Source organism: Vulpes lagopus, chromosome 20, assembly GCF_018345385.1.
Source record: "Vulpes lagopus strain Blue_001 chromosome 20, ASM1834538v1, whole genome shotgun sequence".
Classification (NCBI taxonomy): domain Eukaryota; kingdom Metazoa; phylum Chordata; class Mammalia; order Carnivora; family Canidae; genus Vulpes; species Vulpes lagopus.
In genome coordinates, this window is record NC_054843.1 from 22,054,632 (window position 1) to 22,081,328 (window position 26,697).

The 26,697-nt window shown below is 33.4% G+C and overlaps 1 protein-coding gene across 2 annotated transcripts in view; it reads right to left on the minus strand.

The window, feature by feature from the left end:
• Positions 1-26,697, minus strand: part of NCAM2 (neural cell adhesion molecule 2) — a 503,501-nt gene that overhangs the window by 94,930 nt on the left and 381,874 nt on the right. For both annotated transcript variants that reach the window (XM_041735239.1, XM_041735240.1), the window contains exons 10-11: positions 10,034-10,221; positions 4,970-5,066 (exon numbers count right to left, since the gene is read on the minus strand). In XM_041735239.1, coding sequence (XP_041591173.1) covers positions 4,970-5,066; positions 10,034-10,221 — 285 coding nt within the window. The remainder of the gene's footprint in view (positions 1-4,969; positions 5,067-10,033; positions 10,222-26,697) is intronic.

Below are 26,697 nucleotides of genomic sequence, written 5' to 3' on the forward strand. Positions count from 1 at the left end.
CATGCAAACCTTCTTTTCAGTATTTTAAAACTATAATCTCATATATGAAGCTATGTATGTACACACAAAAGATTGGATTTTTTTAAATCAAGAAAGCTACCTATATTCACAAGTTATGTTGCTTTTTTAAGGTAGAATGTATGCCCAGTGAGGACTCCAATGCAAGGCTTGGACTTGAAACTCATAACCCCAAGATCAAGACCTGAGCTGATTTCAAGAGTCAGATACCAACTGAGCCACCGAGGTGCCCTTACTCCTTTTTTAAAAATATAATTTCAGGTTTATAGACAGTGTACAAGAATAGTGTGTAGAACCTATCTTTTTTAATCTGAGCCATTTAAAATAAATTGATATGGTGCTAACTTTAGTATTTACTATAACAAAACACTCTCCTACATAAGCTCTATAAAACAAATTACTATCTAATCCAAAGACTGCAATCAAATTTCACCTATCATCCCAGTAATGTCCTTTATAACAAAAGATACAGGCATGGCATTTATTTGTTATTTATCTTTACTGTCCTTTAATATAGAAAGTTCCTTAATCATTCCTTTGCGTGGCTTTGACACTTCAAAGGCTGGTTATTTTGTAGATAGTACCTCAATTTGGGTTTGTCTTCTATTTCCTCATACTAGATTCTGGTTATGCATTTTTAGCAGGAATATTACAATTGTTATTCTGTGTTCTTGCTGCCTATTTCTGATAGTGCCCAAGTTTAATTTTCTCATTACTGGTGATGCTAATTTTGATCACTTAATTAAAGTGGGATTTGGTAGGTTTACAAATGTAATGTTGCCATTTTTCCTTTGTAATTAAAAAATAATTTGAGGATAGGCACTTTAAAAGTATTTCCGTTTATTGTTTGGTCATCTAGCTCGCTATTTTTTTTTTCAATATACACCTGTATTAGCAACCATTGATGCCCCTCAGGTGAATTCATTTGTATGATGGCATTTGTTAGAAATGCTTGATTGGGGCAGCCCCAGTGGCTCTGGTTTAGCACCGCCTTCTGCCCAGGGCATGATCCTGGAGACCTGGGATCCAGTCCCATGTCGGGCTCCCTGCATGGAGCCTGCTTCTCCCTCTTCCTGTGTGTCCCTGCCTCTCTCTCTGTGTCTCTCATGAATAAATGAATGGAATCTTAAAAAAAAAAAAAAAAAAGAAAAGAAAAAAAAAAGAAAGAAATGCTTGATGGGGGAACCTAGGTGGCTCAGTTGGTTAACTGTCTGCCTTCAGCTCAGGTCATGATCCCAGGGTCCAGGTATTGAGCTCCAGTCCAGGGACTGGGCTCTCTAGCTCAGCAAGTAGTCATCTCCTTCTGACACTCCCTACTCAAGTTCTCTCTTGCTATTTCTGTCTCTCTCTAGAGAGAGATAAGATAAATAAAATCTTAAAAAAACAAAACAAAACAAAAAAAAAACAGTTGATGGTTGTTTTCGACATGTCCTTATTCTTTTTTAAATTTCTTTCCTCCTGGCACAACACATTGTTTCAGGCTTATCTTGTACTCTCTTTGTCTCCCTCCTAGAATCAGCCATTGTACAAGAAATCTTGGTTATTTTTAGTGAAAAACAGTATTTAGAAACCAAGATGTGGCTGCCAGAGACATGTAGTGCTTTGCTGTATGGGAGCTCCCAAGTCCTCCCAGTGGATAGAGCTAGCTCAGCAATATATATATTTTTTAGTTTTAAGTTTTTATTTCAATTTTAGTTAGTTACCACATACGGTAAAATTGGTTTCACGTGTAGAATTTAGTGATTCATCACTTACACATACAGAAATTGTTTTCTAAGTAAGATCCCTGACAAAAAGAAGTTCCTTTTAGACATGGCTGAGTAAACACACACACACTCCTTTACTTCTTTTCTCCTTTCTATATCTAGCTACATACATTAAAACCTGATTTCACATCAATAACTCCAATACCCAACCATTACCCTAGGGTCATTCTAATTTGTGTGTCTGTATGCAATTACTGATGTTACCCATAGGCTTGTAGAAATGAATCACCCATCACTGCTCCCACCACTTTATTTGGGCCTCTCCTTACACTGATTAGATTCCAACACTCCTCTCTGAGTTGCTGTTTCTGTCTTGGCACATGCAAATCCTTCTCACTTGCTTAGACTCCAACACCCACACTAGACCACTGGACCCCTCATTAGTCTTTTAACTCTGCTGAGAGTCAGACATCCTATGCTAGGCTGCTCCGCTCCAACCTGCATACAGATGTCTACTTGCTCAGATGTAAGACTTGATTATAAAGGATGTAAAAAAAAAAAAAAAAAGAAGAAAAGAAAAACGGAAAAGAAAAAGGAAACAAAGATTTTTGAAACAAAGGGAATTTAAAAGGTAGCTTTTTGCTGTATTTTTCACTGAATAGATAGAACATCATTTCATGTTTGTCACTGTTTTAATTTATTGCCGTTTTGAATCAAAGTAATCTGTTATAATATAAAATACCATATGCCAAATGATCTGGACCTTTTACTAGGTCAGATAAGCTAATGAGATACTGAGCTGTGATACTTACATCTATTTAGAAATATTTAAATTTCTACATAACATTTCTCTTACATTTTATTTAAAATCATATTGCACTTTCATTTTTCAAATTCTTCATTAATTTTGTAAGCATTAAATAAAAAGGTCCATCAAATGAATAATGTTTATAAATGCTGATGTTTAAATGTATGTTTCCCATCTAAGTCTGTGGGTCTAATTCATTTTTATATCTCTGCTACAATTTCAGTCGAATCTATCTCTTTCTTTTTTTTTTTAAGATTTTATTTATTTATTCACGCGAGACACAGAGAGAGAGAGAGAGGCAGAAACACAGGTAGAGGGAGAAGCAGGCTCCAACGTGGGACTTGATCCTGGAACTCCAGGATCACGCCCTGGGCCAAAGGCAGGCACTAAACTGCTGAACCACCCAGGAATCCCCCGAATCTATCTCTTTTTTTTTTTTTAATTTTTATTTATTTATGATAGTCAGAGAGAGAGAGAGAGAGGCAGAGACACAGGCAGAGGGAGAAGCAGGCTCCATGCACCGGGAGCCCGACGTGGGATTCGATCCCGGGTCTCCAGGATCGCGCCCTGGGCCAAAGGCAGGCGCTAAACCACTGCGCCACCCAGGGATTCCCCCATCTCTTTCTGAAACAAATATTCAGTTTGTATTTGTCACAAAATTTTGAACTATTAGGAAAGTTGCATATTTAAGAAATATTTCCAATAACATTTTAGCTCTTCACTTGAGTGAACATATTCTATTTTTTTTTATGGTTAGGCTGAGGGAAACTCATTAAGTTAATATCTTAATTAGAAGGATACATATCAAATATATTTTTCAATAAAAAATGTTACCATAAGAAATGTGAGATATGAAAATGTACAGGCATTAAATATTTCTTGAGAATTTAATGAGATATTAAAATCTCATGAATATAATATTCTATTTTTCATATTTTTTCTGGAATTACAAGCACTTAAAAATTTAAAAAACATATCTTGTCATTAATGAGTTTACCTAATAGATCCAAACCTATATGATTTGTAAGAAACCAATGTAAAATCAATGTTAATTAATTGTATATACATATATTGATCACATTTATAGCTGTATTTATAAAAAAGTTCATACTAACTACAAGAAAATTTGCCTAATTTTCAGAGGCTTGGAATTAATGTAAGGAGTAAATGCTTCTGATCAGTACAGATGATGCTCACTTCAATTCATTATCAGTGAATTTTGATATGACTTAGCACATTTAATTTTCCTACAATTTATGCTTGTGTAATGGTTTATTCATATATCTAAATGTGGATAGTCTATTTCCTATGATTTTCATTGACATCAATTTTCTAATGACGTCACGGTAGGCAATAAATACTTGTTTATTTCCTTTCTTCCTTAATCCTTTTCTCCCTAAGTTAAATTCCCTTTCATCTCAATATTTTCCTTCCCCTCCTTCTTCCCTAAAGCACGTCACACAATCCCTTCTTTCTCTTCTCCTTCGTGTAGAAAAACCCAAATTGGAGATAAGCAGATTTCAGTCACATAATAATTTTAGTATTACTTGCTTTGTAAACTTTTAAAAAATTTCTCGTTTGGTCTTTGAAACTAATGATGTGACTTTACATATCAATAGAAAGAAAAATATTTCTTAATCAAGTTAATAGTTATATACTAGAACACTAAGAAAACATTCTAAAAATTTTCATGGAAGCTACTTATTCTATTAAAACAGAACATTACAATAATTTTCTGATATTTCTCTAACTAGCCCTAAAGACAATAAATCATGTTTTTGTATCTTCTGAGCTATGTAAATATACTGCTATGTATATTTTCAGACTTCCAATCAGTCTTGTAAAACATAATGCAAATTCTATAAATATATATGTGTGCTTTATATATAACTTATTTATATAAATAAAAACATTACTGGTTTCTAGTTAAAATGAGTTGTATCTACAAGTTATGATCTCTATATCTATTAGCTCTTGAGGAAGAACTAGAATGTTTTCATGCACAAAATGCAATAGTTTTCAGTGAATGTTATGTAAGCTCCAAATTTTCTTGAAAATAAAATTATTTGTACTTTCAAGTTTAAGATTTTAAAATAGATTAATTTTAGTGTATTTTCTCTCAAGAGGTCTTTTAAATTTTTTGATATGATTCTTACTTAACATAAAATATAATTCGCTTTCTTAAGATATATCTTTCCTATTTCTTTCGTAGATAGCTCACTTGAAAAGGTGGGGGATTAGAATCAGGGTTTAAAATCAATCTTGATTTATAAAAGTGTTCTAAGTCCTCACTATCTGTCAGATGCAACTATTCCTAATTTTTAAGCACTGGCCCATTCATCCTAATTATAACATGTATTATGACCTATAAAAATGTAAAGCTATTTGCTTATAAAAATATTTTATGAGATCTCAGAAATTATTGTGCTATACTTACCAGCCAAAGCAAGAATATATTCTTGAAATCTTGTTCCTATACGGTTAGTGGCTGTGCAATTATATCGTCCAAAGTCATTGTCAGATGTAGGTGCTATCTAAAATATTAATAATAATAAAAGTTTAACAATTTTGAAACAATATCATGGCAGTTTTAAAATAGACTCTAATATGACTACCAACTTCACACATGTTCAATTATTCACAATGCCTTGCCATAACTCCTTTTTTCTGTATTTAGTAAGCATCACAACCTTTTAGATGTAAGAAATGGACCCATATTTCCACAGGACTAGATGAAACATAGGTTAACCAATAATTTAGTCAGTAGACAAATGCCACAATTTGATTATATCTATTCAAAAGAAAAAAAATCATTGGATATTTACATATGTAAACCTCTGAAAGTAGAACACAGTTTGGAAAAAATATATATTCTGCAACTGTTGCCGACATGAACTTGAAAACAGAACACTATACCAAAAGCAATGTTAATTAACCCTTTGGTTTTTGTTTTGTTTTGTTTTGTTTTTTGTTTTGTTTTTAGCATGAAGTCAAGCAGATTTAAAGTTCAAGAAAGCCAGGAAATGCATCAGTTTTCTTTCCCTCTCATGACTTTATTGATTGTGAAATATTAATGAAGGATGAAGACTCATTCTAAAATCAATCAATCAATCAATCAATCAATCAATCTTTCCAGGAAGGTATTTTGGAAGAAAATGTCACCCTTGTGTAGCAATCCTTGCAGACAGGCACGTTATATGGATAGCTAATAACAGTATCTTGCCTCCATTTCTGTTCAATTTGTATCATTCTCTTTCAGTTTAGGTGGAAAATAGCTGACCTCAGTCCTCACACATTTGAAATCCATAATTAAGTTAACCTTTCAGGAATCTATTGCTGAACATTGTGACCAACCCTGTAATTCAAATGTACCGAAATTTTGAAGTATCAATTCAGAAAAGAGATCTGATGATAGTAATAGATATAATTTTCAATCCCAGTAACTGTTATTAAGAGAGAATATGCTTACAACAAGAGTTGCTGTTAATTTCAACTCTATCCCAAAAGGGGGGAAAATGATTTTGTGGTAATGGGAGGCTATTAACTAAAAGTGTAATTTTGAGGTCCATTGAAGATGGTGATTCTGAAAAAGTACAAAAAAGCTGTGTCATTCATTCTCTGGTTAGCTGTCTATCTAGGAATAGATCATAAGTTTTAAGGATTAGAAGCCTTAATCATTCTTATGTAAGTACTTCTGAGTGATTAAAACATTCATTTTTCTTACATTCAGCTTTTAATATACCAGGCTAATTTAACTTGAAAATAACTTTACTAGAGAGAAAGGAATCTGCCAAAAACTTTTCTACAATTTACAGGCATAGGGGGGTTATTTGTATAGTCCACAGGGAATAATGTATGCTGTACTGATAAAATGTAGACAGGATGGCCATGACAGAGAATCAGGAGTATTGTGCAGCCCCTCAGTATTAAAAAAGTAATTCAAATACAGCTAGTTTCATTGGAACAACTTTTAAAAGGCTCCATTCAGGGTTTTTTCATTTGATTGTTTTGTCTTCTGTTCCCAGGAGTTCACTAATCAAAAGATAAAAGTTTTACAGTTTTATCTGAAATAACTTCTTTATCATGTATGATTACCAAATACAGAAAACACCTCTAATAGCACAGATTATTAAAAAAAAAAAAAAAAAAAACCAAAGGCCTAGATATAATCTGATCAAATCATGTGCTTTGCAGCCTATCTGATGTGTTCTAGGAAAACAGTATGAATGCAACGCCCAATAGTGGCTTTATGCCCAATCCCAGCACAATTAAATGATAGTTAATTTTGTCAAAAATAAAATATTATACAACAAACATATAAAGCATTAATTTTAAAATATTTAAATGTTTAAAATATATCAGTTATTGCTGATATTTATCCAGGAAGTGGTAGACATATCTACATATGGCTCAACTTTTTCACACTTTAATATTCAGTTAACATAATTCAAGTGTACCTAAGATATTGGGCTTTCATAGTACATAATAAATCAGATATAGTTTGATATAGTTTTTAACATCAAAATATGAGCTGGGAGTACAGTGTTAATAAAGGAGCTCACTGTTCTTTCTCCTAAATCTGCAAAAATTTTATTTCCTCTTTCTTTGTGTTCCATGGTGAGAAAATCACATATTTAATAGTTAGCATTTTACTTAGGGCAAAGAACAGCAATACAAATGATCAAAAGCACAATATTATTCCAATCAACCTATTACAAAGTTCCTACAACAAATTTTTTCCCATATATTAAAATGTTGACTTATTACCTCAGGAAGTGCTCAGGGAAAAAAAATGGATGACCTTTACAGATGATTTTATTGACACTAATCCAAAGATTTATAGATTACTTTTTATGTTTAAGAATTCATAAATTTAAAAGACTTAATATATATATTTACTCAATGAAAAACTCTAAAAAATCAATTCAAGAAATCTGTTATTGATCAACTTGTTATCAGTTGCAAATTTAATATTGTATTAAATGTATAAAATATTCTTAAGAATTACCAGTTACATGACTATTATGATTACTAAGAAAAAATAACACTGTACTATCCTAAGCAACGATGTATGCTATTAATTCAATTTTGGTAATGCTTATCTTTGCTTTTTCATTTTTGTAGTTATTATTTTGTTTTTAAGTTGTATTAGCTACCCTCTAGTTATTTATTCAAGGTTTTAATTTTGTTTTAAAAAATAGTATATACATAAAAGTATATGTTTAAGGTCAATGCTTTAATCAACAGATCATATGGTACGTATAAACAAAAATTGCTTAGTTTTCACTTTTTGGTGGGGAGGAATGCCATTTAAGCAGAATAGTAAATAAAATGAGAGCTTTATATGAATAGAATTTTTAAATATAAAAAACTTAAAATATTTAAATGTCTGATTTATAACATGTTGCTTGACATTGACTATGAAGAATTATGAGCTATCCTAGAAACTGAAAAGTGGTAAAATGAACTAAAAGCAGAAATCACAGATTAGTCTGCTATTTAAACATGAACTTATACTGATCTGCTATGGAATAAATTGTGTCACCCAACAAAAGTCATATGTTGAAATCCTAACCGCTTAAGGTTATTTGGAAATATGGTCTTTAAAGGAAGTAATTGAGGTTAAAAGAAATCATAAAAATGGGCCCTGAGGTCCTTATAAGATAACAAGACACCAGACCTCTCTCTTTATGTGCACAGAGGGAAGGCCATGTGAGTGCATGGTTAGAAGGCATATCTACAACCCAAGGACAGAAGTTTCACCAAAAGCCAATCCTCTGACACCTTTATCTGGACTTCTAGTCTACAGAAATATGCAGGATGGAGAAGGTTATTTTGTTTAAGCTACCCCACCTGTGGTATTCATTACAGAAGCCCAAACACAATAACACAGTGTCCAGAACTAAAGTTAAACCTAACCTGTTTTTAAATTTGGGTGAGTTAAATCTACCCAAATGTCTGTAAAATTGACCTTTGTGTCAACTCACCCAGTTAATTTTAATACAGTTACAAAGAAGCCAATTTAAATCAAAACAGATTTAGACACCACCCACCCCAAGGTGTCTAAATCCTCTGGGATGGGTGGTGTGCACAGATGTTTGTCTTACTAATATTTTATAATATGTGTATTTGTTGGGCATATATATAAGTGATAGTCAAAGCCTCTCTTCCCTAGGCCTCGAATATCGAATGTAAAACAATAGCTCTTTTTAGAGTCTAGCCTTTTATCTTTTTGGCTATATTAATAAATAAATAAATAAAATACAAAATTAAAAAAAAAAGAAACAGATTAAGCAATTGCCTAATTAACAAAGAGTCAGTTACCCAAATATTTGGGGGAAGTGCTAGCTAATTCCTTCCATCAACCAACATTTTATGAAGTCCTATTACCAGATAAAAGAGTTAATGTGGCACCGATTAGAATACCTTTAAGTTAATGAATTAGTAGTATCAGATGTTATTTTAAAACATGTGTATATAAAATGTCTATAAATTGAATCACAAGGAAAAACACAGTATCCTTTTAGTGAAACAAAACACAGTATACTTTAGTGAAAGAAGGCTATCCAAGGAAGATTCCAATTGTACCGAAAGCGTGATAAATTAGAAGGGTTCATGATCGTGACCATGGACACACAAACTTTGTGAATTGCCACACACACACACACACATACAATCTACAATTAATAAATAAAAGGTATTGTATTCAAACAGAATTTAAATGCCAGGCACTTGACAGCATAAAGACGATTATCTAGAATCTTAATTTAAATGTAAATATAAAATAATATAATATAAAATGAAGTGAGGGGTGCCTGGGTGGTTCAGTCGGTGAAGCACCTGCCTTCAGCTAAAGTCATGATCCCAGGTCCTGGGATTGAGGCCCACATCAGGGCTCCCTACTCAGGGGGAGCCTGCCCTTCTCTCTCTCTCTTTCTCTTTCTCTCTCTCTCTCTCCCTCCCCATCATTCATTCTCCCTCTCAAATAAATAAACAAAATCTTTAAAAAAATAAAAAATTAAATTAAATAAGGCACTGAAAAAGTAAATCTGGTTTATTTAGAAAGTTCTAAGTATGTACCCAGCAAGAAGTTACATATGCCAGTCTTAGAAGGCATGGTCTCAGAATCAATATCTACTATCAACACTGAAATTGAACTTTTGGCCCTTAATAAATGACGAATTACTCATTCTGTCACCCTATTTTGTCCTGATATAATTTTTTTCCAAAAATAGATTTTCATAAATAATGGCTTTTGCTATACACTCATATTTCTATATAAGTAAATAGTGAGATATTAATCATTAATGGGCCATGGTCCAAATACATAAAATTTCCCTTTTAAGTAAATACACAAGAAAGATATATAATGAGATTTGTATGTGTATAGATATTATATATTTGTTATATAAATGTATTTATATTAACATATTTATATATATTCTAAAATAGCAGATAACTCCTAAAATAATACAACTTATTCATAATGTACAAGACTTACCTCTAATATCATCTTTCTCCCTGCACTGTATGTCTTTAAATTAGTGGTGTTTTTAGCTGGCAGGACTAATTTCTCTCTTCTCCAATGGACTGATGCTGGTGGATTAGATTTCACATCACAGCTTATATTGATAGGGTTTCCTTCCCAAGAGTAATAAATTGTTTGGTTTGATATAAACTTGGGAGCATCTGTAAAGCAAAATAACATAACATTTATAGACCTTTTCTTTAAGATAATCACTTAATTAGTATAAACAATAGTAATTACTACTTGACTACAAAAAGAAGCTGCAGCAACTCTAATTTCATATATTTATTAATACACGACATTGGAATTCATGATAATATGTCATTTGACTGTATCATCGAATAATTTTAAAATTAATATAGAAATATTCAAAGTTGGCCAATTGTTAAAATATGAAACATTAGTGCCCAGACAAAAAATTATCAATCCAGTTAATTAATGGCTATCTATATATGTGAAATCTGTTTGTGGAACAAACCTCATTATAAAGTGTAAGTTCAGGATAACAAAATCAGTGGTCTTGTGTCATTTTTAAATATTGTCTTACTCATATAATTTCTTCTATCAGGGGATCCCTGGGTGGCGCAGCGGTTTGGCGCCTGCCTTTGGCCCAGGGCGCGATCCTGGAGACCCGGGATCGAATCCCACATCAGGCTCCCGGTGCATGGAGCCTGCTTCTCCCTCCGCCTGTGTCTCTGCCTCTCTCTCTCTCTCTGTGACTATCATAAATAAATAAAAAATTAAAAAAAAAAATTAAAAAAAAAAATTTCTTCTATCAGATATTTTGAAACAGATATAAAATCTGTATGTTTGTTAAGCCAGTCTCACAGAGGAGTATGAAATATTAATTGAATGTTTTCTACATAAGACAGTAAGATTATATATTTTATTCTATTTTATCTTTTCAATAATCTTGTGTGGAAGGTGTCATCCTGTTGTAAGCATGAAGGATCTGGAGTAAGAGCTGTCAAGCTATCCTAGCACGAAGTTGTAAGTCTGGGATGTGAATTTAGGGTGATTTTAACCAGAGACCATTCATTCTATATCTATTAACCCCAGGAACAAAATTATATTATTCACTGCTAGCAACATTTTGGTGATGTGGATCCCATCATACATTATTGAAGTGAGTACAATTTGAACAATTCTTCAGAAGATAAAGAATCTTAAAAAGCCTTATAATTTTGATTCTGCAATCCAGTCTTAGGTATGTCTCCAGAAAAATACATAGAAATATCTAAAGTTTATACGCAGGACTTTTAATGCATTGTTATCTTAACAAAAACTCAAAAACAGCTTACTGTCCCTCCAAAGAGAATTGTGTAGCTATGTAGTAACACATCTTGGCACTCAGGTGTGCTGAATATTACATAAAGGTATCTGCTGTGATTATCCTTCAGCTTGTAATGTGCCCGTCCTTCCCTTCACCCGGCTGCCTTCAAAACTAAGCTCCATACTACCTAAACACAGCTTTTCCATGACTTTCTATTGTGAGTGAGCTTCGGTACTTGGTGCTCCCACAGATTTTGTGTGTTCCCACAGCACAGTAATAGGAAGTGACAGGATCTACATCACTGTTTCTCCACCAAATGATTTGAATCTTAGGAGCTAAGATATGTCTTGGTCACAATTATATACCTGATAGCTTACATAGTGTAAGATGGTGACTTGGTTCTCAAACACTGTATATCAAATTTACTTGAGATTAAGCCATCGATGAGTTTTCAATTCAACAGTTCACATATATTGAACACAAGGTATTTTCAAGGAGAATAGAAAACAAAACAAAACAAAACAAAACAAAACAAAAACAGTGGATCCCTGGGTGGCGCAGTAGTTTGGCGCCTGCCTTTGGCCCAGGGCGCGATCCTGGAGACCCGGGATCGAATCCCACGTCGGGCTCCCGGTGCACGGAGCCTGCTTCTCCCTCTGCCTGTCTCTCTCTCTCTCTCTCTCTCTCAATTATCATAAATAAATAAATTAAAAAAAAAAAAAACTTTTTCAAGGTCTGGGAAGATTAAGTGGAAAATCTAAGGATGTGTAACTAATTATGGGTGCGGGTGTAAGAGAAACCAAAGTTCCTGATATTCAGAGTCAAAAGCTTAGGTTATATCTATATCTTTATCTCTAGCTCTATCTATAAAACATTTTATTACACTTACTAAATATTAAATATAATCTCTTTAATATTATAATATTCTAAGGAAAGGTTTATGGGTAATTTATTTGCATATAAATATAGCCCAGTATGAAAATCATACATGCTAGCGGAACTATTAATTGCTGACTCACAGTCTACTCTGTCCACGATGTGGCATCTGTGTGAATATGTATTATGGTTTTATAATTTAACCATAAACTTAGGGCAAGGTTTGATTTTTCTATAAAAGCAAGCAATTGCTGCTAATTGTTTGCCTGATGATCTCAGTAGGAATTTAATTTGGAATCACTGATGTTGAATGCAAACATGCTTACAGGCAGTACATGCTATTCTGAAAGCCACATTAAAAAAATGTATTTGTGGTGTGAGGCAAGAAAATATTGATAATTTCCATCCACAATTAAACACAAAGTAAATTTCTATATGTTATATGCTTTGTGGATATCAAACCAGATATTGTAGCAAGGCACCAATATTCACTGGCACAAGATGGGCACGTTAATAAAATCCAACAATTAGTGCTGGGTCACTGTTTGAAGAAGGATGTAACTTTGGCACAGGCAGCATGTGAAAACTTCAGGCTAGAATCAAGTAGCCATATTTCATGTTGATAAATCAAATATAGTAATTTTCAGAGAATCGGCCTTTTTAAGAAGTAGGCCTTTCCCATCATGAAAAGCTTCAAATATTGTGCAGAGGAAATAAAGTTGAGCAGTTAACAAAACAGCAGGGGGAAGGAAGAGGAGTGAAGAATATGGCATAAACAGAACATAAAGTAGTGGAAACTTCTCCCAAGGCATTATATGTCCTCCAAATCCTATTCAAGTCCAAAATAAATAATTCTAAAAAATTCAATGAACAGAAATCACTTTATTGGAAGAACATTTTATCTGAGCAAAGTAGAGAAAAAAGTCAGTGAAATCTATACAGTGACAAGATGAAATATTTCATTCATGGGATGGAAAAATAGAGGCGTCCCTTAAAAACCTTCTGGGAGGGATCCCTGGGTGGCGCAGCGGTTTGGCGCCTGCCTTTGGCCCAGGGTGCGATCCTGGAGACCCGGGATCGAATCCCACGTCGGGCTCCCGGTGCATGGAGCTTGCTTCTCCCTCTGCCTGTGTCTCTGCCTCTCTCTCTCTCTCTCTGTGACTATCATAAATAAATAAATAAATAAATAAAAAAAAAAAAACCTGGTAACAATGAGGAGCAAGGAAAATAGCAACAATGCCCTCCTTGACAAAACTTTCGTCAGGCTTCTGTAAGTCTTTCTATAGGGATGTGGCTTTGTGATTAGGTCCTGCCCTGCTCCGCTTCTTCCTTTAGTGAAGAATCCTGCTAAGTCTGTTTAGTGGGGATCGTTCAAGCATTGATATCTGAATATCTTTGAAATCTGATCAAGTTCCTTCTTACTCACCCTTAAAGCCCATGACCCAGGCCTGCCTTTAGTGAGAATTCTAGCATGCGAGTTTAGCGAGAATCACATTACAGCTGAAATTGAATAAAGTTTCTGCTAGTAATTTTCCATCCACTGACTTCTGTCATTCTGCTCCTTGGCTATAAATCCTCACTTGTCTTTATTGTATTTGGAGTTGAGTTCAATCTCTCTCTCCTATTGCAACAGTCGTGACCCCCATTCCAATACAGTCTTCCTTACTATTTTTAAGTGTCGGTATAATTTCTCTTTGACAAAAGATAGAGTACCCCCCCAAAATAAGGAAAAATTTATTTCCTTTTAAGAGGAAAGAAAACAAGAACAATAACAACAACAAAGAAATATCTGAAGCAAATATGGCAGTGTTAAGAACTACTTAATTTTTGGTCACAATTATATATCAGATAGCTTACATAGTTTAAGATGCTGACTTGGTTGTCAAAACACAAAATATCTCCTATATTTTGTGTAATTGAAGTTGTTAGAATTAGACAATTTTTAAAAATCAATCACACAATAAAGAAATTTACCCCAACCAGACACAGAGGAGGAGATATGAAAGATTAACACCCAACTGTGTGTGAATTCACCAAGTTCTCATTACGTGAAGAGATCTTTGTATTTACTGTATTTACCTATGAACAAAATTAAACTTGTCTTTTGTGTACATGGTCATTTCAAGTTTGACAGAACTAGACAGATCTTATAGCATCTAATATCTGAAAAGGAACATGAGAGTCATCTACAAATCTTTGTTCCACATACAAGAAACTTGATTCTGGGATATTTGGGAAGGTGGTGGCAGAGCCAACCCATAGACTTTTGGCTCTTTATGATCATGTTATGAAATCACACACTGTGACAGTTATTCTATTAATAACTAAGTACATTTTCAGAGACTCATTCCTAAAGATCATTAATAGAAAATTAAAGTTTAAAGTGATTATACCAAGTAATCAAGGAAATATTTATTACTCCTGTATGCTATGTTTAAGCAATAAAAGAAACATGTATGTGGTTTAGAAAAAAATTGATGGAAACGAGTGCACACTCACTTATGTCCAGGTGATGCCAATAAAATGAAATGATTTAAATCATGACCACTTTTCCAATTTCTCTGCTCATGTATGAGAAGCTATGATGTAAGAATAAATGTATTCTGGGGTAGAGCATTCATTTTCTGCACTAATGGTTTTACGGTTAGAATTGCATTTAAGCAATATATCCTTGAATAAATAGTTCTTGGATAAAAACTCAGGAAAGTTAATCTCACATTAAGGTTAATAGAGAATAACGAAATCTAGAGTGGGGAGAAAAAGAAGGAGTAAAGGATGAAGGAAAGAGAGGAGGAAAAGAAGAAGGAAAATAAAAGCAAGGACAAGAAGACAATAAAGTATACTTTGCTTTGTTGTAGAATTTACATCTTATAAATATTTCCTGATTTCAACTTGTGTTCTCTTCTGCATATGGGGATCGAATGATGAACATGAAAGACAAGGTTACCCACCTTCTTGAAGTTTTTATGTTCTTTCAAGTTTATTTTATAATTTGAGGTAACTTGAAAGAACTTATAGATACATCATTATCAGCATCAAGACACAAAAAACTAAAATAATAAACTAGAAGTTTACTAAAATTGCAAATAGGGAGAAAAATTAATCCACTGTTTCAATATCAAAGTCAAAGGTAATCCCCTCAGCTCCAGTGTGGAAATTTGAACATACTTTTCATTTTGAATTAATAAGGTGTATTAAAGTAGTGTATAAAATTTGTTTGGTTGCTGCTTATATATAAATTGATATTTCAAAGTAATCTCAAAATTTGCTGTCTGGCCCTCTCATGGTTAAGAAATTATGAATAAGCTAGCCCAGCACTTTTGCTCTTGATCCATAATAAATGAAGTCTTGCATTAAAATACCTAAAATAAATGGAAGATATCATTCAACATCTCAATAAAGAATACATTTAATCCCCAAATGAGCATATTTACTAGTGCCTTACAATGTAATAATTGTTTCTTAACACTTTTTAAATTATATTTTTTTATTTACTAGGGTACCTGGGTGGTTCATTCTGTTGGGTGTCTAACTCTTGATTTCGGCTCAGGTCATGATCTCAGCGTCCTGAGATCAAGCCCCTACCCTATTCCAACTTCATGCTCAGGGGGGAGTTTCTCCCTCTCCCTCTGCCCTTCCCTCCCCCATGCTGTCTCTATCTAAAATAAATAATCTATACAAAATGCATATACTATGTAATTTTTATATGAGGAAAATTCATTTGAATTTCCAAAGTTGAGCTTGATATTCAACTTCCTATTAGGACATTTATGAAGAAAGTAGGTTGTTATTACTTTTCAAAACATTAAGAGTTGAAAATATGTTACTTGCTTCTATCATTATAATTACTAACATGTGCTATTTTTTTTTTTTTCTCAAGAAGGGTTTATTGCAGGTCGGGTACACGTGTAAGGGGCAAGAGTCTAACAACGGGAAGGAACTACAGGGCCCACCGGCTTAGAAGATGAGCCAGTAAAACAAAACTACGGGTTATATACAATCATTAAAAAGGGAGGGTGGTGGGGCCAAAAAAAAAAAAAAAAAAAAGGAAAAGGAAAAAAAAAAAAAAACTGACATTTTGAATATGCTCTCTTCATATCTGAATCTGATAATTATGATTTATAGATTATTTTTGGATGTCAATACACTTGTACATATATTGCCTCTAATAAAAGACTATTCTAGAATATAATGAAAAACATGGGGTTTTGTTATTAAAAATATCACTTATAGGATATAGCAAAAAAATACTAAATGTAACTGCTAAGATAGAGGATATTTTTCTAAAATATCCTAAAAATAGTGAACATACAATTGCATATTCTAAAAATAGCAAACATATATACTGGTATCTTTCTCATTCTGTACCTTTTCAACAGTGAAATTCTAATTTTTTTTTAAATTTTTTATTTATTTATTTTTGATAGTCACACACACACACAGAGAGAGAGAGAGAGAGAGAGAGGGAGGGAGAGGCAGAGACATAGGCAGAGGGAGAAGCAGGCTCCATGCACCGGGAGCCCGACGTGGGATTCAATCCTGGGTCTCCAGGATCGCGCCCTGGGCCAAAGGCAGGCGCCAAGCCGCTGCGCCACCCAGGGATCCCGAAATTCTAATTTTGATACTTTTTTAGTCTTAGTGAACTTACAAGCCTTACAAACTTACATGTGTGTGTCTGTGTGTATTTGCTCTAGTGCAAACACTTATATATGTATCATTTCAGGGAGATTTTAAGCAATCTGTTTATTTGTTGAGAAATATTATTTGGAATAACTCATAAGTGGCTTCATTTTCATATTTCAAAAACTGTAGCTACTGCACATGAGGTAATATGCTTAAGATTTAAACGGTAATTTATGCCCACTGACACAAAGCTACCACTAGTAAGTGTGGATATAACTGTTTAGGTATAAAAGTTTTGCCAACCTGGCTATCCATCAAATCATATTTTGAGCTTGTGGGGAAAAAAAAATCAGATGTCTAAAGCTTCCTCTTAAATATTCTAATGCACTGCTCTGGGAGGGGTGGCTGCTGCACTAATTACCCAAATTATTTTTGTTTTTGTCTATTTTATGCTAAGTACTATTAAAATGTGGGGGATTCGTGACAGCAAGGAATCCTATCTTAGTGGATCAGGAAGATGCAAAAATACATAACTATAATGAAGGCAATATGTAGTGCAATGGAAGTGGAATGGGTAAGGTTCTTGTCTCAAGGTATTAGCACTGAACCTTGATTCTTCCCATCAAGCCTGACAATAAGAATCTGGACACACACACACACAGACTGGAGGCTGAACTATAATAGAAGACAGAAATTTGCAGTTACTGTTTATAAGTGAATATAATTATATTGGAATTATTATATAATACATAATAATTAATAATAATAACAATAATAAAATATTCAAAATAGTGTCAGGCCTTCTTTGGATTCAGGTCCAAATGATGCCAGATAGCAATTATGTCCCCTTAATTTTCTGTTTATTAATTTGAGCTTTGGGTTTTTAATTTTTTTCTTTCTAGAACTAATAATTGAACTTGTTTCTTTAACTCTAGGAGTTTACTAACACAGAAAATATGTCTTGGACAGGTTAAAAATATAGAAAGAGGGTTATAATATTTACCATATATAAAGAGGCATTGGACCATATAAAAGTGACATTTGCTTTTGGCTAGAATTATAAATACTTCAGGATAGTTAATTATCTCATGGCTGGTAGTTTACTATACACGCATACATGTAATTACATATATATGTACACATATAATGCAAATGAAGAATAAGCCTTCTTACTAAATATCATTTTAATAAGTTAATATCTTAAAAAAACTGAAGAGTGTATGAGAGAAAATCATGTGAGTTCCTTGGTGGTGAATATACTAGGAAGCACATGATTTTCAGGTTTCCATATATTCTACTTATGAATATGATTAATAAAACTATATATATGATTGCACAGACTGTGAGAAGGAGAACATGTAAAACTGAATGTAAAATGAAAACAGACCTTAAAAATCAAGGATCTGTGTTCTCCTAGCTATTATCACAACAGGAAGATCTCTAAAGAGAAATTATTTATGTTTAATTAAATTGTAGCTGAGCTAGGACATTTCAACAGTACTTATGTCCATGACCTTAACTGAATCTCTAATTTAAATTTGCCAGCATAAGTAGAAACAGCAGAGTGTGTCAGTATCTGATTTTGTCATTTCCTCAAAGTGGGGATCAGGAAAAGCATGTTCCAGGAGTACCAGGAGACATTAAAGAAACTTTTCAGACTTGGTGCCAAGTTACTCTTGTTTGGTAAATGTGTTTTCTTATTTTGCCTTATTATTTGTCTTATGGCTGAGACTTAGGGCTGAATGTGCAGCCAGCACTCATCACAGCATTCCTGACACTGCACGAAACTTCCCTCCTGGATTATTTGCTTAATGCAAGCTTTTCACTTTCTCCTGTCATTCTCTCGTAGTCTCTGAAGGCTTTTTTCTGAACATGGTTTATCTGTGACTGGTACCTGTGACCTAAGTAAAGTCTTACTTCTCGCTGGGTGCTAGCCTGGATTCCTGAATTCTGCTTGCTCATGAGCAGGCTGGAGCTGATAACAAAACACAACACACAGGCTCTGGGATCTGATCTATAAAAATCCTTGACCTGAATTTCCGAAGGTTCATGAATAACAGAACCAGGCAACTCACTATACACACACACTATACACTATCCATTTTGTGAATCAAATTGAAAGGCATATGAGAGGGTAAGATTTAAAATCGATGAAAAATAAATTTGACTTTGAAAATCATATTGATAACACGTATTGCACTTATAAAACTGTACTGGAATTATAGTGAATCTGTCTCACACACTCTCCAAATAATTTCTATACTGTCACGAAATACCACCCCCTCTTCTAATCATCATACTTTCTGGCACAAAAATTTCAAATTCTTTTTATTTAATATTAGATTTTTAAGACACAATAAAATGAAATATTCTTAAAAGTTCGACATTTATTCCTCACCAATAAATCACAGCATATAAAAATACCATTCACTTCTTCCAGTTATCACTATTATATCCCCGGTTGAGGCCATCATCATTACATGGTTAACTTTAGAAGGCTGGTCCTTACTGGTTTCCTGGCCTACCAGCTTCTATTTTAAGATAATGTCACTATTCTGATTAATCCTTGCTATAAGATTCTCTTCACACTTCTTAAATCAAAAACTTTTTAAAAGATTTATAAAGTTCCACATTAGCTGGCCTATGCCTACCTATTTTTGCGTCTACTTTGTCTCTGAGTTAACTCAATCCATCCTGAGATGGATGAGGGAATGTGAGGACCATCCCTAACTTTCCTGCTTTCAGCACTTTGCACTAGCTTCTTGTTTCTTTTCTGAGTTCTGTATGGCACCTGAATTTATATTTGACATTCAGTAAATAACAGTTAAATAAATGAATGAAAATCCAGGTTAAGTATAGATTCTAAATATTATCATTGCATTTAATAGAGAAGGTAAGGTATATCAACATTCGTTTCATTTTCCTAGTATCACAGAATTTAGGACTTTAATACTGTATTAATTCTGTGCTAACATTGTCTTTTGTAGATTCTGATTGCCTATTTTGTGAAGAAGCCAGCCCCTTAAATTAACTAAGAATTAACTGCACATGTGTTTTTTTTTTTTTAATATCTAAAACACCTTGATGCTTTTTTTCAGGCACTGAATTTTCTCATTTGATTTATGCTGAGGGAAACTACCAAGGGAATAAAAACTAATATATCCTTTGGCACATTTAGAGGATAATTCAATTAATAATTTCATAGACCCAGCTCTACTGCATGTTCACTCATAGGTGGAATCAGCTACGGCAATTAACTGGATTCAGTCCATGTATCATGGGAATTCTAGTGGCTACATGGAATACTAAATTAGATGTGTGCTTATTGCCAATTAACCAACCATAGTGTTGGATGTGCATTTTCTGTACCAAATTTGAACAACCCAGGAACGCATAAACCTCAGCAAATTTTACGACCCTGGAGTCCTAAGTGTCATATGAAGATAACGCTTATATAGGATTTTTAGCACACATTGGGGTTCTCTTTAATTTGACTAATATTAGTGATATAATTATTACTAATAAGAAAAGCTTGATTACAAGTACAGCAAATTATTATTTCTATTACTACTCTTCTTTTACTTGTCTTAATATTTCTCTTCCTTAAACCATACATATGTATACTGATAAAAGTATTTTACTACCTATGGTTAATTTTTCCTCTATTGATGCTTGATATAATTCAATTTTCCATAAGACTGCAGTTTTTTAAGGACTATATTATTATTATGCACAATTTTACATAGACATTTAGGAAACAAAGCCTGAGTGGATCTCTTTGGTAAAAATTTCTGAGTTGTCAAAAGAAGATTGATTGGACATACGGATATAGCAGTGTTACAGTTGTTTTATAAATAACAATATTGTTAGTTTCTTCAGAGTCTAATTTAATTACAGCACATTCTGTTATTTATGTTATTTGTGCTTATTCATGTCAAATAATTTTGGAGTTTGTCACTACTATTAGGGTTGAAAAGAAAGCCCTATCAAGTTAAAAGTACAGTTTTTTTTCTAGTGATTCAATTTGATATCTAGGTTATTAATCTTATATGCAGTAAGTTTAATTCTTTTCCCAAACTTATCAAATACTGATGAGCTAAAAGATTTCAAAAACAAACTAAAACATTTTCACTATTATATTTCAAAGTGCATTATTGTGTTTCTAGAATGTTGCTTATATGCACAAAGGAATGTCTGGGTCACAATAATGGAAACCAAACAACAAAAACTCCCAGTATTATCGCCATGATATAATAATAATAATAATAATAATGATAGAAATAATAGTACAGTTAACGTGGTGCTTATGACCTATCAATGTTTAAGCATGTTGTATAATGAACAAATTTAGTTGCAATTACATTAGATATTATTATTATCACTACTTTACCTTTATATTTATTGCCTCTTAGTTGAAAGGCTGAAATGCAGGGAATTATGCAAACCTTTTCTACCTTCCTTTAAATGTCTTGAATAAAAATTGGTATCAATTATCACATATTTTTAACTTTCAAAGAATCATAGTTTAGATTTATTTATTTATTTATTTATTTATTTATTTATAAGATTTATTTACTTGAGAGATTGTGCAAGTGTGAGTGAGTGTGTGTGGGGGGGTGGACGGAGAGAAAGAATCAAGTCAACTTCCTGCTGCTGACTGCAGAAGCAAGGTGGGGTTGGCTCTCATGACCTTGAAATCATGACCTGATCTGAAATCTAGAGTCCACTACCCAAGTGAATGAGTCACCCAGGTGCCCTCATTGTATTATTTAATTGGACTTTGATCACAATTTCTTCCTGCTTAACTGCTGTTTATGTTGACATGTATATTTTTAATGTGTATTTGATTAGAACACTCTTTTATTTAAAGAGGTGAGAAGCTATTGTTAAAATTAAATTATTTTTACATAACATAGCAAAATATTTTGAGCCAAATGGAATAAAAGTAATTCAAGCTATGATTAGAAATGAATCATGTGTGATATATTTTCAGAGCACTGCACCATAGTAAAATAAACAAAAACAAAAAATGTACAGTCTCTTCTAAAATAATATTGACCTAGATCTCCATCTTCAGCTTTTTCTTTTATTGAGCTAAAAAATGTGCATCCTTTATTTGGGTTTCCCCGGGGCCAATATACTGCCTAGCATATAGTAAGAATTAAATAAATATTAATTTAATGAATGTATATGGCAAAAAGTATCAAGCAGCTGGTATTACACTATTATGTACAAAATTCATATTACAAATAATCTACAGTTTTATAATAACATTAACCGGTTTAGGAAGTAGAGAATTAAATGAAAATAATATTGAAACAACACATTGTAAACCATAGTCTGAAAGAAAAATACCAATGTATAATGAAGGTTTGATCAAGGAAGCATTTTTTTTTTACCTTATATGTTTATTTTAAAAGTTTATTGTCAAATTGATTAAATAGGTAACCAAGTAGTTTCTCAGTCATCTACAATTTTAATTCAAGCAGGTGGACAAACCTGTGAAAGTGCTTTTGATTTTACTTTCCCAAAATAAAACTCTAAATTTAGAAAAAAAGAAACAAAGATTTAAGGATACCTATTACATACAAAAATAGCTTTGGGATTTTCCAGAGAGCTTCTAGAAAATCACAAATATGTGTTCCTTTTACTTTCTTTTTTTACCCCACTTTAGAAAAAGAGAGATGTTCAAAATAATTGGCTTTGTGCATATTACATTATACTGGAAAAATTTCCACTTATTCTAGGAAAGAATATTTCATTGTACAAAATCAAACAACTAAAAATGATCCATATGAGTAAATGTAGTAAGGCAAATGAGTTACATAGGTTTTTGAAGTTGTATGGATATAGAATCAACATTATCTGATCTTAGTTTCTACTTCAGGATATTGTGATATTGCATTTCTAAGAGGCTTTTATGTGTTTTTTTCTATTACTGCTCATTTGTATAGTCTCTATGACACATTTTTAATTATAATTGCATTAAATTATATGTTATTTTATAATAGTTTCTAAGCTGATCCACATAAGTGGATTCCAGTTACCTAGATATATAGCAATATTTGTATATCCCTTCAATCATTTTGTATCTTTGAAGAGCCCTAATAATACATTACTTCTAATGTTATACAATAAATGTTATTAACCCAAGTAATTATTATGGTCATTAAATGAAGATACAAAAATACCATTTACTTCTTTAATATCTTTAAAACAACTTAGTGAAAATTATGTTTTTCCTTATTCAATATGTGATGATACAACAATTCTGAAGCAGCTTAGAGAAAAAATGTAGATACATAGGTTTTCACAAACTTGAATATCATTTTAAAATTATCTTTCATTCACAGGTATATAGTTTTGATACATTCAGCAGATAGTCACTTCCAAAGCCCTCCCAGTAGGAGTGTGTTCCCCTGCTGGATTGATGATAGGCTTAGCCACATGACTTTTTTGGATGTGACATGAGCAGACACATAAAATCAGCTCTCGGTAAGGGGCTTGTTCTCTTGTGCCTCTGTCATTGTCACAAGACAGCTTCCTCCCTGTAGTTGTCACCTCTTCTGCCTGGTTACAAGTGTCACTGGATCCATAGAATGGAATTTAGCCTTGTTACTTGACACAGAGCTCCCTATAGAAAGCCTGCCTGTATCAGCTGGTTCCATTTGAGCATGGGAATTATTATCAAGTGCCGCAGAGTTCTGGGATGTTTATTATGTCTGATTATCATAGCATTAGCTGCATCTCACTGCACTGCTCTATTTTCTTCTCCTTGATCCTTTTCACTGTCCCATATTATATATTTTACAACTTTTTTTTTTTATTATTATCTGTTTTCCTTGACACAGGGTGAGGTTCATAAAGTCATTTTTTCTTGCTTAGTTTAATTCTCTATACTCAACACCTGGAAAAGTGCTTGGTTGGTACTACATGCCTGATAAATACTGTTGAGTGAAAAAATATGTAATTAATATCCTAACCTCAATATGCCTAAATTCATAAAATAATGAGTTTAGATGCATCTCTCTCTCTCTCTCTGTACAAATCCGGAAACTGAAGTTTCCATAATTTAAATTAGCAACATCATAGGATTAGATCCAGCAGATTCATTAAAATGTAGGGACAGCTGCTAATACTATGATATTCAAATATTTTTGTAAAGCTCAATATATTAGAAAACTATTTCAAATCATCACAAACAAAAACTGACTTCAGTCAGTGGATAGATATCAAGAATACATAGATAATATTAGGAAAAGCTTGTCCTTGCCACTGCTCCAAAGAAATTAAATAATAGAATTTAGAAGATTAAAGGATTTATGGCCACAGAGTTCTGGCTCATTGGATTCAAGCCCTTGGTGGTCTTTTTCAAGAATCAATATCATAACTTTTGGTGGCCATGCTATCGCAGACTAAGGATTAAAGTGGCAAATACAACAAGGCAATATTTTGGCACCATGTCTTAAGAAGAGGAGGAAAGTGGAGAAGCACTGTTACAAACTGAATGTTTGTGTCCCATCCCTACCAAATCATATGCTGCAACTCTACTCCCCAATATGATGGCAGTAGGAGGCATGGCCTCTGGGAGATGATGAGGAGTAGATGAGGTTGTAAGGGTGGACCTCTCATGAATGGGAGCAGTGCCCTATAAGAGTCAGAAGAGAACATTGTTTCTGGGTCCTGCTCTCCATCCTATGGGGATATAAACAGAAGCCAGCAGTCTGAACCAGAACCCCACCATCCTGGCTCCCTGATCATGGACTCCCAGCCTTCCATGCAAAACAAACTTTTGTTGTTTACAAGCCACCCAATCTATGGCACTTTGTTACAGCAGCCTAAATGGACTAACACAGGCTGTCTGCCACAAGGTCTTAGCATATCTTCCAGGATCTTTTTTTTTTTTTTAAATTTATTTATGATAGTCACACAGAGAGAGAGAGAGAGAGGCAGAGACACAGGCAGAGGGAGAAGCAGGCTCCATGCACCGGGAGCCCGACGTGGGACTCGATCCCGGGTCTCCAGGATCGCGCCCTGGGCCAAAGGCAGGCGCTAAACCGCTGCGCCACCCAGGGATCCCCTTCCAGGACCTTTAAGATGATAAAAATTCAATGTCAGTGAAGTCTTAGTATGATATGATCTTGGTGGACAGCTTCATTCTGTGAACTTATGCTCTAGTTCCATCTGTGAAGTGATCTTCTCTGTCAAATCCAGAAAGTTCACTGCTATGGAATGAATGAGGGGGTTCCCACCTCACCCCAATTTCATAGGTTGAAGCCCTAATCCTTAATATAATGGGATTTGGAAGTGGGGGGACCTTTGAGAGGTAGTTTTGATGAAGTCAAAAGAGTAGAATCCCTTAATGGGATTAATGTCCTTAAGGAAAGAGGAGGAGATAGCAGGTATGTCTGTGCTTGCATCAAGGAAAGGCCATATAAGGACATAACCAGAAAAATGTTCTGACCAATAACCTGACCACACTGGCATCCTGTTCTTGGACTTCCAGCCTGCAGAACAGTGAGAAATAAATGTTTCTGTTTAAGCCATTCAGTCTATGATACCTTGTTATATAGCAGCTCAAATTGAGACACTCACTTGCTAGTGTGAACTGGGATTCCTGGGGAAAAGAATCAATCCAGAGGAAGGATGGACAACTGTGGCAAACTGGAGGTAGAGCTCACTATTTCTGGGCAGTTAAGTTAAGCAAGTGCCAAGAGGCAGTGATAAATTCAGGGGCTATATGATACAGATATTTTTATTTCTTTGATATTTGCTTATTCATTTCTAAGGTTTATCCTCTCAAGAGCTGGATATTTCCTGAAATTCCTTAACAATTTATCATCATAATCTCTGAAGTACATTTCAACATGATTTTATTTGAATCAGATGATGTCTATCAGAAATAGACAAAAATGGAATAAGATTGGAATAACTGATAGTATCTTTACATGAGGAGCATGGTATTTCAAATTTTCCCAGGAGATACATGGAAAGTTTGGGTTAAAAAAATACAGCAGAGCAGTAAAAGATCTTTCACCTTTTTTCTTAATATTCTATTCTTATCTTCTGCATGTAGGTATAAGCTTTATATGCCTCTCAAATACTATCCTTGAAATTATCATACTGGATATAAAACCTAAGCTGTTGCTAGCATTAGAACCAACTTATTTCTACAAATAAGCCATTTTCTTTAAAGTCTGGATAGCTTAAATGTATTATGGTTAGTATAAAAGTTAGGATCATAATACAATATTTCAATCACATATATAAATGTGTGTCTACTATGACCAAGAAGGTTTTCTAATTTCAAAGTATTTACTAAGATAATTTTTTAAATATTAAAATCTTATTCACATTTTATCTACCTCATCTTGTACATGCAGCAGATCATGCTACCAGAATCACTGTTATCTTGAGAGTGCAAAATGTGAGGAAAGAATTTATGTGATGAAAGATGTATCAATTCTATGGAATGCATGTAAATATGGAAGTAACATGAGTCTGCTATAAGATTAATTAATATTGCCACATCCTTAAACAGTTTCTGATATTACTAATGCTTTTATATCACAAGAAAAATGAGTATAACTATTGCTATTAGTCTAACAAGAAAAAAAGTAGGTGCAGAGAGCTGGATGAGAAAAAAATGTAAATGAAAAATTCATTATTTCTTAACATGCATTGTTACATTGTAATCGTTAAATTTATCACATAAAATAATTAAGTCTAATTAACAGGTAATATGCAATGAGTCTGTAGTCACAAAGCTTAATGATATCCTAATTTCAATCAAATGTACTATGTAATCGGTGCTTATTGCATTAAACCACATATCACATGCCTGTTGTCTCCTTTGTTTTATAAA